Genomic DNA, 17,292 nt, shown 5'->3' on the forward strand with positions numbered 1-17,292 from the left:
GTACTTGAGATTCTCTCCCTCTCCTTTTCCCTCTGCTCCCCCTCCCAAGATAAATATCTGTTTTTATAAAATGAAAATAGTAAGTGTTGGCAAGGATGTGGTGAAATAAGAATCCATTAGACATTGTTGGTGGGATTATAAATGGTACAGCTGCTGTGTTAATGGTTCCTCATTAAGTAATACATAAAATAACCATGTGACCCAGTGGTTCTACTCCTTAGTTCTATACCCAGTAGAATTGAAAACAGATGTTTGAATGAAAACTTGTAAGCAAATGTTTATGGTAGCACAATTCACATTAGCCTAAAGATTGAAACAATCCAGGTGTCCCTTAATAGATAAGTGGATAAACAAGATGTGGTATATTCATACAGTGGAATATTACTCAGCCATAAAAGTAATAAAGTACTCATACACATGCTGCCACATGGATAAACCTCGAAAACATTGTGCCAAGTAAAATAAACCAGACACAAAAGAGCACATATTGTATGATTCCATGTATTAAGTATTCAGAATAGGCAGATATATAGAGGTAATGCAAATTAATGGTTGACATGGGCTGCGGGGAAGAAGGAGAGAATGGGGAGTGACTGTTCATTGAGTAGAGGGTGTCTGGGGTAATCAGAATGTTCTGCAATCCAATATGGCTTCACAACATTGTGACTATACTAAATGCCACTGAACTGTGTACGCTTTTAAATGCTTAAAATGGTCAACTTTGTTATAATTATTTTACCACAATAAAAAAAAAGCTGTCAGTACAACAAGGAATCACTTGTTTGGCAGACTAGCAGTAAATCTGATGACCGGTGATAATTAGCATAATTTGGAAATTATTGTACATTCTTATAAATAAAAATTTTCCTGGGAAATTTCAAAAAGTAAATACAGTAGATATCTCCATCTTCCTTTCTTCTGAATTACTTGGTCAGAGGTTAGGTCTAGGAATCTCTATATTAAGAAAACATTATAGATGATCGTAATACAGGTTGGCCCCCAGCAGCTTGTTCTTGTCAAAAAATGCAGTGTTACACCATCATATATGGTACAGTCTAGGTGCCAAATACTTTAGGCTTCATACAGAAAAGTTTTTTTACTCTGTGTGCTTTTATGATGAGAAGCAAGGAAACAAAGGTGAGGTTAGCCAAATTAGATTTTATGTGTATGTGAGAAAAGAGTCTAGAAGTTCAAAACTGTTCTCTATTCTCAAATTTTTAAATGAATTTGCCTTTAGTTGATAAAGGCTGTTTTATCTTGTAACTTTGAATTTTCCTAACCACACCAGCATACCTATCACATATTTATTCCAGTCCTTCTACAATGTAAATTAAGAAAGCAGAGGTTGCTTTATTCATGTATGCTTTAAGTGAAATAACTGTCAGATTTAACATTTATGGTTCTAGAATTTCTAAATAATTTGATTTCCGTAGAGCTGAAATTTCTGAAAATCAGTAATGTAGAAATTTGTGATTTACTTTGCATCATGTGTTTTAAAGCAGCTGTATGTAGAGGGCAAACCATTTCGCTAGAGAGTAAGTCTAGCTGCAGTGTGGTAGTTTAGCATGGCCTTTTTATAGGTCTGTTTTGATGAGATTAAGTTTAGAGACATTAATATTGTATGCTGCATACCAGAGGGAGCACTTTGCTTACTTAGTTCTAAGACTAATGGACTTAATTTTTTAAACTTCCAATTTTTGAGGCGTATTTTAAAGTTTGATGTAAAAATTTTTTCTTAACCACTTTTAGGCCCTCCAGGCCTTCGAGAAGCTATTTCTATGTCCTGTATAACCAACGGGAGTGGTGCAAACAGAAAGCCAAGCCACACCAGCTCTGTTGCAATTGCAAGAAAGGAAACTCTTTCATCTGCTGCTAAAAGGTATCCATTTATAATAAGGGAAAGAAAAGCTAACGTAGAATTGTCTGAAAGTGATAATTCATTCTACTTTTGAAAAACAAATGAAATAAAGCTGTATGGAATTAAAGTGAGCATGTCCTTTGAATTCTTTAACTATGAATGTAGATACCCAGCCTATACTCGGTTTACATTCATGTATTTATCAAGTTGTGTGAAGAAGCTTTGCATTCTTATTAAATGTATTTTTGTTTCCTGGTTTGGTTTTGTTTTGATAAACATTTGTTGATGAGATATGCATCACTATATTTAATTATATAAGCAAATTTTCTGTAGCAAGCAGTGCATTTGTGATACAGCAATTTTTAAAGGAGAAATAGAGTCTTTGGTATATAAGTGGGAGGCTGAACACTATTAAAACTTTTATTCCTTTACCATGACTATAAAATTACAGCGTAATTCAAAATATTATAATACTGTGTGTTTGTGTCAGGGGATGGTAGGTAGGCAGGCAGTAGTAATACAGCAGGAAAAAAGTTTCAGTAAACTACAGATTTACATTTTATATGTTCTTTTCATCAATAAATTAATTGCTTACATAATTTTTCCACTTTTGTGTAATTCCTAGCAAATTATCCCATACAGAATTTGGAGAGACCCTAAGAGATCAACTATATAATCTTAAAACTGTTTTCTTCAAAGAGTAACTGAGAAAATACCTTAAGTAATGGAATAATATTTAAAATGTACTGATAGAAAGTGGTTGCCTTAATTAATGTCAGTGACTAAATTATTCATCAGTGTGGATTTATAGTTGTTAACCAAACATTTGGCCGCAGGAATGGTAAGGGAACGACAAGATCTTTAGGCATTTTATTTTATTTTTTTCTTTATTATTATTTTTAACATCTTTTCTTTTTAAGTGATTTCTACCCCCACCGTGGGGCTCAAACTTACAACCCTGAGACCAAGAATAACATGCTCACCACGACTGAACTAGCCAGGCGCCCTCATCCTTAGGCCTTTTAAAGGCCTTGTCCAAAGCATGCCAAAATGTATTGCATATGCTTCCCTTTTAGGAGAAAAGCACAAATTATAAGAAAACAAATGCATTGTGGAAATTTTTTAATAAACTCTTTGTATTTAATAATACTTTGTGTTCAGCCCATTTTCTTATGTAACTGTAGTCCTCTACAGTTATCAGTATTATGCACAGTAGTATCTCAGTAATCTTAAGACCAGCTGACTTTTTACTTTATGATGCAGAGGCTCTATACTTTGCTTTTAAATCCCTAGAAGGAAAATCTCTTAGGTTGTACCAGGCCCACATAAGACTGGTGGCCTGTGCATTCAGGATAGTTTGAAGACCAACAAGAAAGAATTTCTAACTCCGTTTTAAATTTCAAAGTTAGTTTGATATTTTTGAGGTAGAACTACATTTCTCAGCACATACTTTTAAAAACTGAATAATAAATAGGCAGTTGGGGCCTAGTCTGAAGTCAAGGTATCAGAACTGAATCAGACTAAATGTCATTTTAAAAATTATATTTTAGGGGCGCCTGGTGACTCAGTAGGTTAAGTATCCGACTTGGTTTCAGCTCAGGTCATGATCTTATGGGACAAGGGATGGAGCCCCTTGTTGGGGGCTCTCCTGAGCTCAGCGGGGAATCTGCTTGAGCTTCTCTCCTTCTGCCCCTCTCCCCCCACCATGTATATGTGTGCACTCTCTCTCTTAATTTAAAAATTATATTTTAGTATTTTTAACTTTTACTATGTGGTAGATTGTATTTACTATGTATATTTGTTTAAAATGTTTTTTTTTTTTTTTTAAGATTTTATTTATTTATTTCATAGAGAGAGATCACAAGTAGGCAGAGAGGCAGGCAGAGAGAGAGAGAGAGGAGGAAGCAGGTTCTCCGCTGAGCAGAGAGCCCGATGCAGGACTCGATCCCAGGACTCTGAGATCATGACCTGAGCCGAAGGCAGAGGCTTAACCCACTGAGCTACCCAGGTGCCCCTGTTTAAAATGTTCTTAAACATACTTCCTTGTAGATTATGTACCTTATAGTCAAATTATAAAATGTCCTTTGATTTAGAACTGTAGACAGTTGATAGTTTTCTGCCTTTTCTTTTCTTTTTTTTTTTTTTAAGATTTTATTTATTTATTTGTCAGAGAGAGGGAGAGAGAGCAAGCACAGGCAGACAGAATGGCAGGCAGAGGCAGAGGGAGAAGCAGGCTCCCTGATGAGCAAGGAGCCCGATGTGGGACTCGATCCCAGGACGCTGGGATCATGACCTGAGCCGAAGGCAGCTGCTCAACCAACTGAGCCACCCAGGCGTCCCATAGTTTTCTGCCTTTTCAACCATGGAATTCAAATCTTGATTCCATCTGGTTTATAATATTGTCAAAAATGTGCAGTATAAGGACTCTTATCCAGTGATTGGGAATGGCAAGTGCTTCATAAATTAAGAGTCAGAAGTGCAGAATCACAAGAATTTATATGTAAATATCTTAAATATTTAACTCCAAATATATTCACATATATTCACATAATTTTATTATCAATTTTTTAATGAAAGGCCGAGATTCCCACCCTCTTTCTGATTGTGTGTCTGGTTAGATTCCTTGTTGACTATCTTGCATAAAGTACAGCCATCATTTTTTTTTTTTTTCAAGATTTTTATTTATTTACTAGACAGAGAGACACAGCAAGAGAGGGAAAACAAGTAGGGGAGAGGGAGAAGCAGGTTCCCCACTGAGCAGAGAGCCCCATGTGGGGCTCAATCCCAGAACCCTGGGATCATGACCTGAGCCGAAGGCAGAGGCTTAACAACAGAGCCACCCAGGCACCCCCAGCCATCAATTATTTTTTATAATGATTACTTTCAATTTTAAGACAAAGAAATTTAAAACTCTGGCAGAACAAGAGTTTTTAGAACCCATTTCTTTCTCTTACTTTTTTTTCCTTAACTTTGCTTAATTGTCTCACCTACATAAAATTTAATGGCATTTTTTTTTTTAGTAATTCTATTTTATGGCGTCTCCCAGAGCATTCAACTTAGTTTTCATGGAAATTACAGTTCTCTTTTCTACACATATTTTGTAAGTTTTCTTTGTACTTAATTAATTTACGTAATTAAAATAATCAGTGCAACTGGCATAAACAGGTTCTGGATTGGTGGGAGGATACCTACAATTCCTGGTAAATTTAAAACTCAATTGGCAGGAGGAGAAATACACAGAAGAAATGGGAACCAGAATAATCTACTAAACATAGGGTTTTGTATATCTTGATATATATACAGTATGTTTTACAGAGGTAATGGGAAGTGTCACTGATGCTCTGATTTGGGTAAGTTGAAGTCAGTTAAGAGAGCTGCTGTTGTTCCCCAAAATACGCCAAGATGGCAAAATGCATTGGGCCATTTTGGTCCCAAAACAATCTTCATAGGATATATTGCCTTAAAATTCTTATAAATTCTTTACTGAAGATTTTAATAGCTTCAGAATTTTCAAAGAAATATTTTCATCATTAAATGAAAACAATGTAAATTGTATTAGTTGTTTGATTTAGTATTTTGAATTCCATCGTTTGAAATATCTTTTTTTTTTTGTTTGTTTAAATATGTGTTGTTCCATGTTATACTTTATTTTACAGTGGTACAGAAAAAAAGAAAGAAAAACCACAAGGACAGAGAGAAAAAAAAGAGGAATCTCATTCTAATGATCAAAGTCCACAAATTCGAGCATCACCTTCTCCCCAGCCCTCTTCACAGCCTCTCCAAATACACAGACAAACTCAAGAAAGCAAGAATTCTGCTCCCACCAAAAGGTTTTAACTGTCCCTGAGTACAGAGCTAGGGAATGGTTGTAATGATACCTAAATTCTGTGACTTGAGAAAAGCTGTCTATCCATGGATTCCAAGAGAAAAGCCTGGTGGCTTCCCCCTCACCACCACTTCTTTGTTGCTAAAATCTGTATTTTAGCACTTTGGAAAAGAAAGATTTAAGGTCAAAATTTCTCAGTTAAAACTGGAAAAAAGAAAATCTCAGTTACAACAGTTTGGTGAATGGAAGACCGTTATTAATAACCTACTTTAATACCAAACAACATTTTTATAATAAAATTACCAAAATTTATCTAAGCTATGCATAAATTTATAACCATGGACAGAAAATTGCCATTTGTAATTATCCTCATCATATTTTGGCATCATTACAACCTTGAACTTTTAAGGCCCTTCACAAATGGCTCTTCATTGTGACTGCATCACAGTTTCAGTTTTGGGTTTTGGGAGGATAAGTTCTTGCTTGAGTAGAGAAATAAATCCATTTCACCGGTCTTTTCTATGCTAAAGGCTTGCTTGAGGGCTTCTCTCTGTGTCTGTAATAATTAATATTAAAGCTATGAGAAGGGGAGAAGGGAGAAACATTCTAACATTGTGTGTGAACCTAAATTAGGGATCTAAACCTGCATGCTGGGAGTTCAGTGCTACACCTGTCTTGTAATCAGATATTTAGACCAACTGAAAATGAAATCTGCCTGCTATAGAAATGCTGATTCAGGCTTTTGATTAGGTATAGATATATTTTATTCATCATACTTCTGCTTGGAAATCTCAGGAAAGTTTAAACCATTCCCAGAACTAACTAGGATTTTAGTAAAATGACAGCCATTCCTCAAAGATTTATAATATATTTTTATTTGCTCAATTTAATGTTCTGCTTCAAATCCCTAATAGAAATTTGGGAAAACAAACATTCTCCATTTGATTGATGCATGTTTAACTTCTAAAAAATGATTTGTTTGTGTGTCTCATGCAGATTCTTATGCTGTCTAAATGGTTTGTAATTTTTTTTGCCTGGTCTCATGTTGAGTTTTTCTTGGATATAATTTATTAATGTTATGTAACTTTGGATTATGTGTGGTTAAAGGTGACTTTTTTATAATCAATCTCTTTAAGATTCTGATTTGACTTGGTATCTTCTTTGTCCCAGATCTTTTTTTCAGCTTCTTAAGGTCTCCTGGAAATGCGCTTGCCATTCTAAATTGCTCTTTGGATATACTATTGCAAGAAGTGTTGGAGACTGGATGAGTGGTAGGATAGTTAGCAATGCAACTGAAAAATCATTTATAAGTCAATAATTTCATTTATACATATATGGAATCATTGTTGATAATACAACACTCTTGTGTTAAGTCATATTTATTTCTGATCATGGGTAGAAATTATCTTTAAAGGATGTCACAAGAGTTTTACCTTTAATCCCACATTTTACTTAGTGTCATTTGTATCGTATATAATCTAATTACACAAGAATATAAAAGATGAAAATAGCAGCTTTGTAATAACTCTGAAAAAGTACTGGTTTTTTCACAATCTCACAGTGTCACAAATTATGAGAAGTATTTTACTCTAGGATTGAAGCATATGTGTTTTTTTCTATCAACATAAAGTACAGATTTATTTTTTAATCAAATAATATTTCTTCTAGTGAAAATTCTGAATAATAGTGAACATTGTAAACAGATTTGCTCATTGCCTTAACTCCTTCACTCATCCAGACAGAACCTTTCAACTAATCCTTCCTTCTCTTTTCTGGATTAGCTTTAAGGAAATGTTTTGCTGCTTTTATGTTCTATTTAAGCTGTCAATTACATGTCATTGCTACTCATAGAATTTTTCTCTAAGAAATTAATATGTTTCTTCCAGCATAAAACGACCACCAACAGCTGAAAAGTCACATAATTCATGGGAAAATTCAGATGAGAGTCGTAATAAATTATTGAGAGCAGTTTCAACATCAAAATTAATATCAAAAGTTATAAAAAATACAGACAAGTAGGTATTATACTTTCTTAGTTATATCTGAAAATTAATAATTCTGTGACTATCATGCTTGCATGGATAATTATATGCCTGCTTTGGATCATTTTTTTAAAAATCTATATTATAATTTATCTTTTTTTTTTTTTGTTCTAAGTCTGTTTTTTCTTGTAATTGTCCAAAAAAAAAGAAAGCTATCTTCCTGTTAATGTTCCCTACTCAAATAATAGATCTCTATAATCCCCTAAGATTTCAGTGATTTTTTGTAAGTTCTTTCTCTGCTTTCACTGTTCAGGTGATCTTACGGAATATTCATTGTTTTCTAAAACAGTGTATGTTAGAGGGCGCCTGGGTGGCTCTGTCAGTTAAGCATCTGCCTTCGGCTCAGATCATGATCCCAGGTCTCCAAGATCAAGCCCTGCATTGGGCTCCCTACTCAGTTGGGAGTGTGTTTCTCCCTCTCCCTCCGCCCTTCCTCCCCACTCATGCTCTGTCGCTTTCTCAATAAATAAAATCTTTAAAAAAAGATATATATATTAATAGTTGAGACTTTTGAAAATACCCATGTCCGAATTTCACTTCTAAAGATTTATCTTGGGTGTGGCCTAGACATTGAAGCTTTTACAATTTCTTGAAGTGATTCTCGTGATAAGCAAGATAAAATTATAACAAATATCTTTGAATTTTTTCTGTAGGCATAAAGATGTCATCATCAACCAAGGTAAATTAAAAATCCTTTAAAAAAAAATCTTTTTCTACACCAGTTAAATTTTTGCTAATTTTTAAGCATATTGTCTTGTTTTATTCACTGTACTTTATTAGCTCATAATAATCAAAGAGAAGTTCATTTATTATAGTCATTTAAGAAAATGCCCAGTTTTTATTGTAAGATGTGTCATTTTTGTCTCAACCAGCAAAAATGTCAACCCGTGAAAAAAACAACCAAGGTAAGAATAAGCTACACAGTTGGTCGCCTTCTAAGTTAATTTCTTACTGGATCTCTTATTTGGCTTTTCATTATTTAAACTATCTGACTTCCTCTTAATATAAGAAATAGGATAATTTGGACTACTGAATCCAACTATTTTTCTAAAAATCCATTTTATTTCTGTGAGCTCTGAAGATTCATGGTCAGCATTAGAGATAAATATGTCATTACGAAGAGGTATAAAATAGTAAAGAGAATTTCCCCCTTTTTAAAAAACAATAAAAGTTGCACTGAGAAAAGCCATTTAAAAGATTGATAAATTTTAACTTAATTTCCTGTCTTGCCAACTTCATTGCAAATAATCACTCATTTCTTGAAGCTAAGACTGAATATATAATGAGTCTAGCAAACCCATTTCCTCTTGAATTTTTCTTTTATATTAATTGTAATTTCTGGCTACTTGCTGTTGTTGGCTTGTTCTGACCAAAAAAGGAGAACAAACTCTATATAAATGTGTACTTAATTTAATTGCAAAGTAGGTAAGTTCTATTTCATCAGTTTTACATTCTCCTTAGATCGCTTGCAAATTTAATTGAAGCATGCTGTTCTAAATGAAAGCATGTCCTTTCTGTGCATGCTTTTTATAGCTCATTTCTTTGTGTCATAGTTATCTTTATTTTCTGGGTTATTAGATACAGTGTGGTTAAAATTTTTGTTAGAGATTAACTTGATTGCTATGGATTTTTACTTTTTTAAATTCTAATAAGAAAAATATTTGTAATCTTCTTTGGATCATTTGTTTTTACATAGGAATTCTAAATGAAGTTGATTTTTGCTGTCATTCTTCTATAGTTATGTCATACCATCTCCCTTTTTTATAGTTAAGCATAAGCTTACCTAATGGTTGAAAGGGAAAAATGAAATTTTATTTATAAAGACAATTATTATATATCAAAACATTTTTTAAAAATAGAAGTAGTGATAAATAGTGGAAAAAGCTGTGGATAGAGAGTCTCTGTCTAGAATTTGGTCCTGGCTCTTCTGCATAATAGCCTTGGGACCTAGGCAAAATGACAGTGTCTCTGAGATAGTTTTCTAATCTGAGAATAGTACGTATAAAGCTTAGTTCACATGACTGCTGAAGAATGAAATAATGTATATGAAAGCACTTTAGGGTGCCTGGGTGGCTCAGTCAGTTAAGTGTCTGCCTTCAGCTCAGGTCATAATCCCCGGGTCCTGGGATCGAGCCCCACTTTGGGCTCTATGCTAAGTGGGGAGACTGCTTCTCTCTCTCTCCCTCTGCCCCTCCCCCTCCACTCATGCTCACTTTCTTTCAAATAAATAAATTTAAAAAATTTTTTTAAGATTTTATTTATTTATTTGAGAGAGAGCATAGGTGTGAGGAGGGGCAGAAGGAGAGGGAGAAGCAGGCTCCCCTCTGAGCAGAGAGCCTGAGTTGGACCTCAGTTGCAGGACCCAGGGATCATGATCTGCCCAAAGGCAGATGCTTAACCAACTGAGCCACCCAAGTGCCCCATAAATAAAATCTTTTTTTTTTTTTTTTAAGAAAAGCACTTAAAAATAGAGAACACTATAAAACTATAAAATGGTGCTATTATTATTACATATTTTGCTAAAGAGCTCAAATTTTGTTAGATGCTTGTACAGCTGCCTGCCACTTTCTCATGTTGTGGTATGTTCTTTGGAAAGAAAAAGGAACGTAAGATTAGTAGATAGTGAGTGTTTTGTGTTGGTGACAGTTTTCAAAGTCATTTAGGTAAGCAGACAAAAGTATTTAAGATGGAAGGATTTTGCTACAGAAGCATCACTAAAGTAGGGGTTTAGCCAATATCTAGGAAGAAGGATTGAATGAAAAGCTGGAAAAGGTTATAGGAAAATAAATTCTGTTAAAAGAATTTTAACTCAAAAAGGTTGTCCCACATGTTAGAATTTAATAATATCAAGTGTTGCTTGCATGAAGCCTTATTTTTGGAATATGAGTCTATTATTTTTCCAGTTTAACCTGCTATATTCTGTCTGGATATAGACTCTGTCACTAGAGTGTACCCTCATAGAAAACTCTTTTGTGTTTCAGCTTGTGAGGTAGTTGAGACCTGGTAGAAGGATTCTAGATGGTTTAAGAGATGAGATAGGTAGAGTATGGGAGATAAGGAACAATGAGATCTATCTATGAAGAATAGCTTGAGCAACTTGGTAAAATGGGGAACATTTGAGGTGGAGGAAATGTGTGGAAAAGAGTAAGAATTTTGATTTTCAGCTTCTATAAGACTTAATCTACTTGTAGAGAAGTGTAGCACACAACATAGTATCAGTGTTTAAACATGTATTTTGGAGTCCAGAGACCAGTTCCACCATTTACTTAGCTGTGTAACCTCGAGCAGGTTATTTTACCATAAGTCTTCATTTTCTTATTATTAAGACAATCATAAATCCTCATAGAGTTAATATAAAAATTAAAGATAAAATATAGTACCTGGGGGCCACCTGGGTGGCTAAGTGGATTAAAGCCTCTGCCTTCAGCTCAGGTCATGATCCCAGGGTCTTGTGATCGAGCCCCACATCGGGCTGTGCACTCAGCAGGGAGCCTGCTTCCTCTTCTCTCTCTGCCTGCTTCTCTGCCTACTTGTGATCTTTCTCTGTCAAATAAATAAATAAAATCTTAAAAAAAATGTAGTACCTGGGACATAGTACCAAATAAAATTTAATTATTGATATATGTGAATCTGACAGTAAAATTTTGCACTCAGATGTGTGGAGTAAGATGAAAAGATAACTGTTAAATAGATTATCTTTATTTATTATAAGTTATAGATATATTTTTAAAGTTTGTATTCGTTTTGCATGGCATATTTTACACCACATTTTCTTATACTCTAGTTATTAATCCAAAATATCATTTTTGGACAATCTTTTAAAAATATGATTTATTAATTTCTTTAGCTCTTTTTTGACAATGACCAGTATGACTTGCTCCAAGCCATCTGCTTTGATTTGGGAAGAAGACTATTTACATTTGGTACATTTAGGTGAGTGGTAGCAGAAAAAGTTTGACCTGAAGGGCCTGTATCCTTCAGCCACAGCAGAGTACAAGAAGAGCTATAAAACTGCATATTTTGATCAGTACTTAGGTAGAAGGAGAGAACTGTAGTTGGAAGCAAGAGGAGGTGGAGTGGAATGGGATGTACACAGGACAGTCTGAGGCTAGGTATGGAAGAAAGGACAGCTTATATCACCAAAAAGAGACTCTTACTGAGTTCAGTCTTTACCTACACTCAGATACTGAAACATGAATCTCATTTCATCACTTTTCTCCCTAGTTCTTTTGGATTCTTCTCCCGACTGCAAGAGAAAGACTTAGCACATCAGGTTAAACTGTGAATAAGTTTTCTTATAGGGTTATTCATTGTTAGATGTAGTGGTTAGGTTCTAATATAGTACTATTCATTTGATAAGTTACTGATCAAGTTTTTGGAGCTAACTTTGGGGACTATAAGCACCTTTTATAAAATTATCTGTTGTAAAAAAAAAATAGGTAACTGACAGATTTTATAATAAAATTAGTATACAGTCTATAAACTCATCCTTATGGTAATCAAGTAGATTACATTTTTTAAAATATGGAAAATAAGTGTCATATATCCTCCTTTCTAGAGGAGAACCTGAATGTCTTCAGATTATTGCATGTTACTGGGTTTTTTCCCCAACTTAAATAATCTTAAATCCTTTTTCTCTTGTAGCATCTTGTAGCATTGTTTGGAATTAGTACATAGTTAATTAGTCTGGTCATGTTGAGAGCCTGAATGACTCAGACCCCCACTGCTTAATTGAGGAAAAATCATCAGTCCTCAAATAGCACTCTTACTTCCTTTCACAGTGTTGCCTCATGGCTCTAATCTTAGATGCATTCATGCTTAACTACTAGATCAATGTAAGAACTATAGGTATGTTTAGATGAGAGAGCAGTTATAATATCTTAAAGAATTGAGAAGTGTCTCATGATAGCTGTCTAAAAACGACTGTAGGTGAAAAATACTTTAAAAGTCATTAAAAGTCATTTTGAAATACATGCTACATAAAACATGGGAGTAATTTGGTGTAGCCAAAACAGTTGTTAAAATAATCTGAGAATACTAAACTCGCTTACAAAATTGGAGAAAAGGGAAAAAAAGCCCGACTAATCTTGTTATTTTGACAGCCGTTCTTGTTCTGATATGTTTATTGTTCTTTATCAGATACACATTTTGAACATTCACTCTTTATAACAAATATCTATTGAGTGCTTATTTTGTCAGGCCCTGCTCTTAAGCACTTGGGGATAAAGCAGTGACAGTCTGCACTCTGGAACTTATATTCTACATAATAAAAAATAATAATATTTAATGTGTCAGGAGGTGATATATATTGAGAAAGAATGAGAAGAATAGAGAATTGCTATTTTACATAGAGTGGTTAGGGAAGACATTTCTGATAAAGTGACATTGAACCACCTACAGGACATGAGTGAAATATATGGATATCTGGAAAAAAGAACTTCATGAACAGAGAAAACTGAAAGTACACAAGCCGTGAGGTGAGAGCTTTCTTGCTGTGTTAAGGGACAGCAAAGAGGTCATTGATTATAGTGTACATACAGTTTTCTATTTGTTAATCATTACGTTTATTAAATGCAGATTCATTGTAAATAACAGAAGCTTCATTAGACACCTCACTTAGGAAGGGGAAGTAAAGTGTTATGGCAGAAAGCGTCCAAGAATAAGAAGTTGAGACATAGTTAGGGTGAAATGACCTGCACCAAACAAAGTGTAAAGAACCAGAATCCTCAATACCTGAAATTATGAGCATGAGTTAAGAATTTGCCTATGGGGAAAAAAATGAAGTACTGTTCATCTGGGAATAAAGTTTTCCCTATGACTCTAAGACCTTGGACCTCAGTTTCCTCACATATATAAGGCTTAGACTAGATGTCACTAAGAGTCTCTCTTAATAACTTTTTAAAACCCTTTCTTACAGCAAATAGAAAATGGAAGACAGCTCCCCATACCTTAACTAACTTGCTTTGAATTTACATCTTTTGTTCATGCCATGTGTTGTTTTCTGTCCTGTTGGCTGCAGGCATGTTTTGTCCAAACCTGATCACACCTCTGTAAACTGAGCATCGTATCTGAAAGAACAGCTAAAATTTGTCTATAAGAATATAAAGGATAACAGTGATCTGCTGACGCTGTCTCTGTTGTGTTACCTACTGGGAGGGAGTGTATACCTGCTAAGAGGGTAGGCAGTTTGAAACAAACTAAAAAAGCCAAAAGCCCTTAACTGAGCTATAGATAGAATTTATCCCTGTTGTTACTAAGATGGTATCCAAAACTTTGCAGTTCCCAAATTTAGGAAGAAATATGCTAGCTTTAAGTCTGTTCTAGTGTGAACGGGCAGAAAAGGCAGGAAACTGGGTATTATACTTCCAAAAAATATGCTAACTTCAGAAATTTAGATACTGAATTATTTTAAATGTGCAACATAAACATTACTTGTATCCCTAGGAGTCTGGGCTTTGTCCATGTATTCTCTGTATTTTAAAACGAAACTGATAGGGTTTCTCTTTGGGAAATTTCCTTTTTTTTTTTTGTAAGTCCTATGAAGCAGAGATTCTTATTTCTTGATGTTGTTGTTAGCAGTCTTCTAGATTAAAATATGTTTAAAGGCTGTCCCATTATTTTTTTTAATGTAAACAATCACAACTTTTAAGAATATGTGTTCCTGGGGCACCTGGGTGGCTCAGTGGGTTAAGCCTCTGCTTTCAGCTCAGATCATGATCTCAGTGTCCTGGGATCGAGCCTCACATGGGGCTCTCTGCTGAGCAGGGAGCCTGCTTTCCCCTCTCTCTCGCCTATCGCTCTGCCTACTTGTGATCTCTGTCAAGTAAATAAAGAAAATCTTAAAAAAATATATATATATATATATATTTTTTTTTAACTCATATATATATATGAGTTCCTGGCATCCTCTTTTTCCTATCTTCAGTTAAAAAAAAGTCCAACCTGTCCCCTTTGGACATGGAGAATATGACATTTCATAACAGAACATCCTTATCTTGTGCATATTTATTTTATTCTGGTTAAAGACTTCATCTGTACTGTATTTTCACAAGCCACAGGCATAAGCTTTTTTAAAAATCTAAACTGGAAAAATGCAATTAACCAGAAAAATCTCCATTCCTCAAGCTTGCCACTTAAATGAGTTAGCATAGTAAAAAATCCACTCTGTCCAGAAATGGCAATTAGACTCCGTATGTGTTTCTTACTCTGTCATTTGTTACTATTTTCCTGAAGCACTTAGAAAAGAATTCTGAAACTTATGATTAGGTTTAGCAGAAAAGAGGTACAGTTGATCAGTGATATATATACTAAGGCTGCAGAAAGAACCATAGGAAATCACATGCCATGTTCTTAAACTGTGCAATTGGTTTTCCAAGGAACAATTTTACAAAAATATTGTTGATTATTTACTTTAATAAAGCTTTTAATTTTTAAAAGACTGAAATATTTTCATATTTCTAAAAATATGTACAAATAATATAGCAAGCACATGTGTACTAAAGACCCAGATTTATTTAATCTTTACATTTTGCTTTAACTCAGGTTGTTTTTAAATAAAACATAGGGTACCTGGGTGGTGCAGTTGGTTAAGTGTCCGACTTGTAGTTTTGACTCTTAGTTTGGGCTCAAGTCGTGTTCTTAGGGTCCTGAGATTGAGCCCTACATCGGGCTCTACAGCTCCATACCAAGTCTGCTTGTGATTCTCTTTCTCCCTACTGCCCCTCCCCCTTGTGCTTGTTCTCACTTTCAGATAAATCTTTAATTAATTAATTGATTGATTAATAAAACATTAAAAGTAAAGGTGAAGCCTCTCTTTAATTAGAATTTCGTATATAGGTTTTTATTGCTCCCTTGTGACCTGCTGGTTCTCTTTCTATTACAGTTAATTGAAAAAGAGGGGTGCCTCGTGGCTCAGTTGGTTAAGCATCCATCTTGATTTCAGCTTAGGTCATGACATCAAGCCCCGGGTCTGGCACTTCGCTGAGCGTAGAGTCTGCTTGTCCCTCTTCCTCTGCTCCTCCCCTCACGTGCTCTCACTCGTGCTCTCTTTCTCTCTGAAATAAATAAAATCTTTTAAAAAAGAAAAAGAGCTAAAGGCAGGGCATCTGGGTGGCTCAGTTGATTGAACTTTGGACTCTTGGTTTCTGCTTACCCCCCCCCCCCCAATCTCATGGGTCTAGCTCCCCTCCCCCGCTTTAGGCCCCCACCTTGGCCTCCATGCTCAGTGAGGAGTCTGCTTGAAGAGTTGCTCCCTTTGCCCCTCCTACCACTTGTGCTCGTGCTCTCTTGGGGCACCTGGGTGGCTCAGTGGGTTGGGGCCTCTGCTTTTGGCTTGGGTCATGATCCCAGGGTCCTGGGATTGAGCCCCAAATCGGGCTCTCTGCTCAGCAGGAAGCCTGCTTCCTCCTCTCTCTCTCTTTTTGTGATCTGTCAAATAAATAAATAAATAAATATTTAAAATAAATAACTCTTTTTTAAAAAAAGCTGGACTTTGCTCTAGCTGAAGTTTCTCTTTTGAATTTATTTTTAAAAAACTAAATCCGATTTGATATATTCAGGTAAAATTTTTAAAAAACTTTAATTTAGTGCTTAAAATAACTTTTCCTGGGGATATAAGTGAGTGATTTGAGGCAATTTTTAAAATACAACCATAACAGCCATATTTTACTTAATTCAGGAAAGTTTTCAGCAATATCGCCACAAGTCTTTTGGAAGTTATATGTGTCTCATTGTTGGACTAGACTTCGTTCCCATCTTTTCCCAAAGAAAACCTTTTTTAGGATGAGTAAAAATAATCCAAAATGCTTAAGCAAATGCCCATATCTGATTATCTTGAAGTGATTTAATGGCAGAGTTGTAAACAAAATAACAAAGAGAAATTTGATTAAAGGAGATTTAGATTCAGGAAAGTAACTTCAGGTGGGCTTATTACTGTCATTTAAGAGTTGATTAGCAGTTACCTAAGACTTGGTTATGTCTCTGTGTAAGCTCCTAAGGGGCTAGGTTTACTTCTTTTATACCTTGGTGTTGTGTACCTTCACCCCCGCCCCCCAGCCCTGCCCCTATGTAATTAAGAATTCAGTAAAATTTACCAACCAGTAGAAGTCTTCCTATAGAACAAAGAAAATTAAGGTAGCATTTTACTACTTGGTCATATTTTTCAGACCTGGGTTCTTGTCCTAGCAAATAAAACTATGTACTATTTGGCAAGCACCCCAACTAAGAATTTTTTAATCTGCAAAATAGGGTTAGATTATATCCTTCTAAATTCACACTCCCTTTTTTATTTGGGGATCTACATTTTATCTATTTTTATAGCTAGACCTTTGGAAAGGGGTGAAATTTAGACTTTATTGTACAAATCAAGTTACTTATTCAAAGTCCAAAGATACTTACAGATTACATTGTTTCATTGGATTTTGAAATATTAAATTATTATTACAATATAACCGGATCATTAGGACTTGAAATCTTTTGAGAATTTCTTTTTATGAAAAGATTTTAGCCTACCTAAAATGCTCTTTGTCATTATGTACTACAAAATTAAAGTCAGTATTTCTAACCTT

General features: G+C 34.8%; 1 protein-coding gene across 6 annotated transcripts in view; it reads left to right on the forward strand.

Moving 5' to 3' along the window:
* EML4 (EMAP like 4) overlaps window positions 1-17,292 on the forward strand; it is a 156,162-nt gene that overhangs the window by 79,126 nt on the left and 59,744 nt on the right. For 2 of the 6 annotated variants that reach the window (XM_047744155.1, XM_047744154.1), the window contains exons 3-7: window positions 1,750-1,879; window positions 5,515-5,688; window positions 7,571-7,699; window positions 8,380-8,405; window positions 8,599-8,631. In XM_047744155.1, coding sequence (XP_047600111.1) covers window positions 1,750-1,879; window positions 5,515-5,688; window positions 7,571-7,699; window positions 8,380-8,405; window positions 8,599-8,631 — 492 coding nt within the window. Of the gene's footprint in view, window positions 1-1,749; window positions 1,880-5,514; window positions 5,689-7,570; window positions 7,700-8,379; window positions 8,406-8,598; window positions 8,632-11,580; window positions 11,660-17,292 lie in introns of those variants that run through there. The other 4 variants (XM_047744156.1, XM_047744157.1, XM_047744158.1 and 1 more) reach the window with 4 other exon arrangements.

Source organism: Lutra lutra, chromosome 9 (genome assembly GCF_902655055.1).
Source record: "Lutra lutra chromosome 9, mLutLut1.2, whole genome shotgun sequence".
Classification (NCBI taxonomy): Eukaryota; Metazoa; Chordata; class Mammalia; order Carnivora; family Mustelidae; genus Lutra; species Lutra lutra.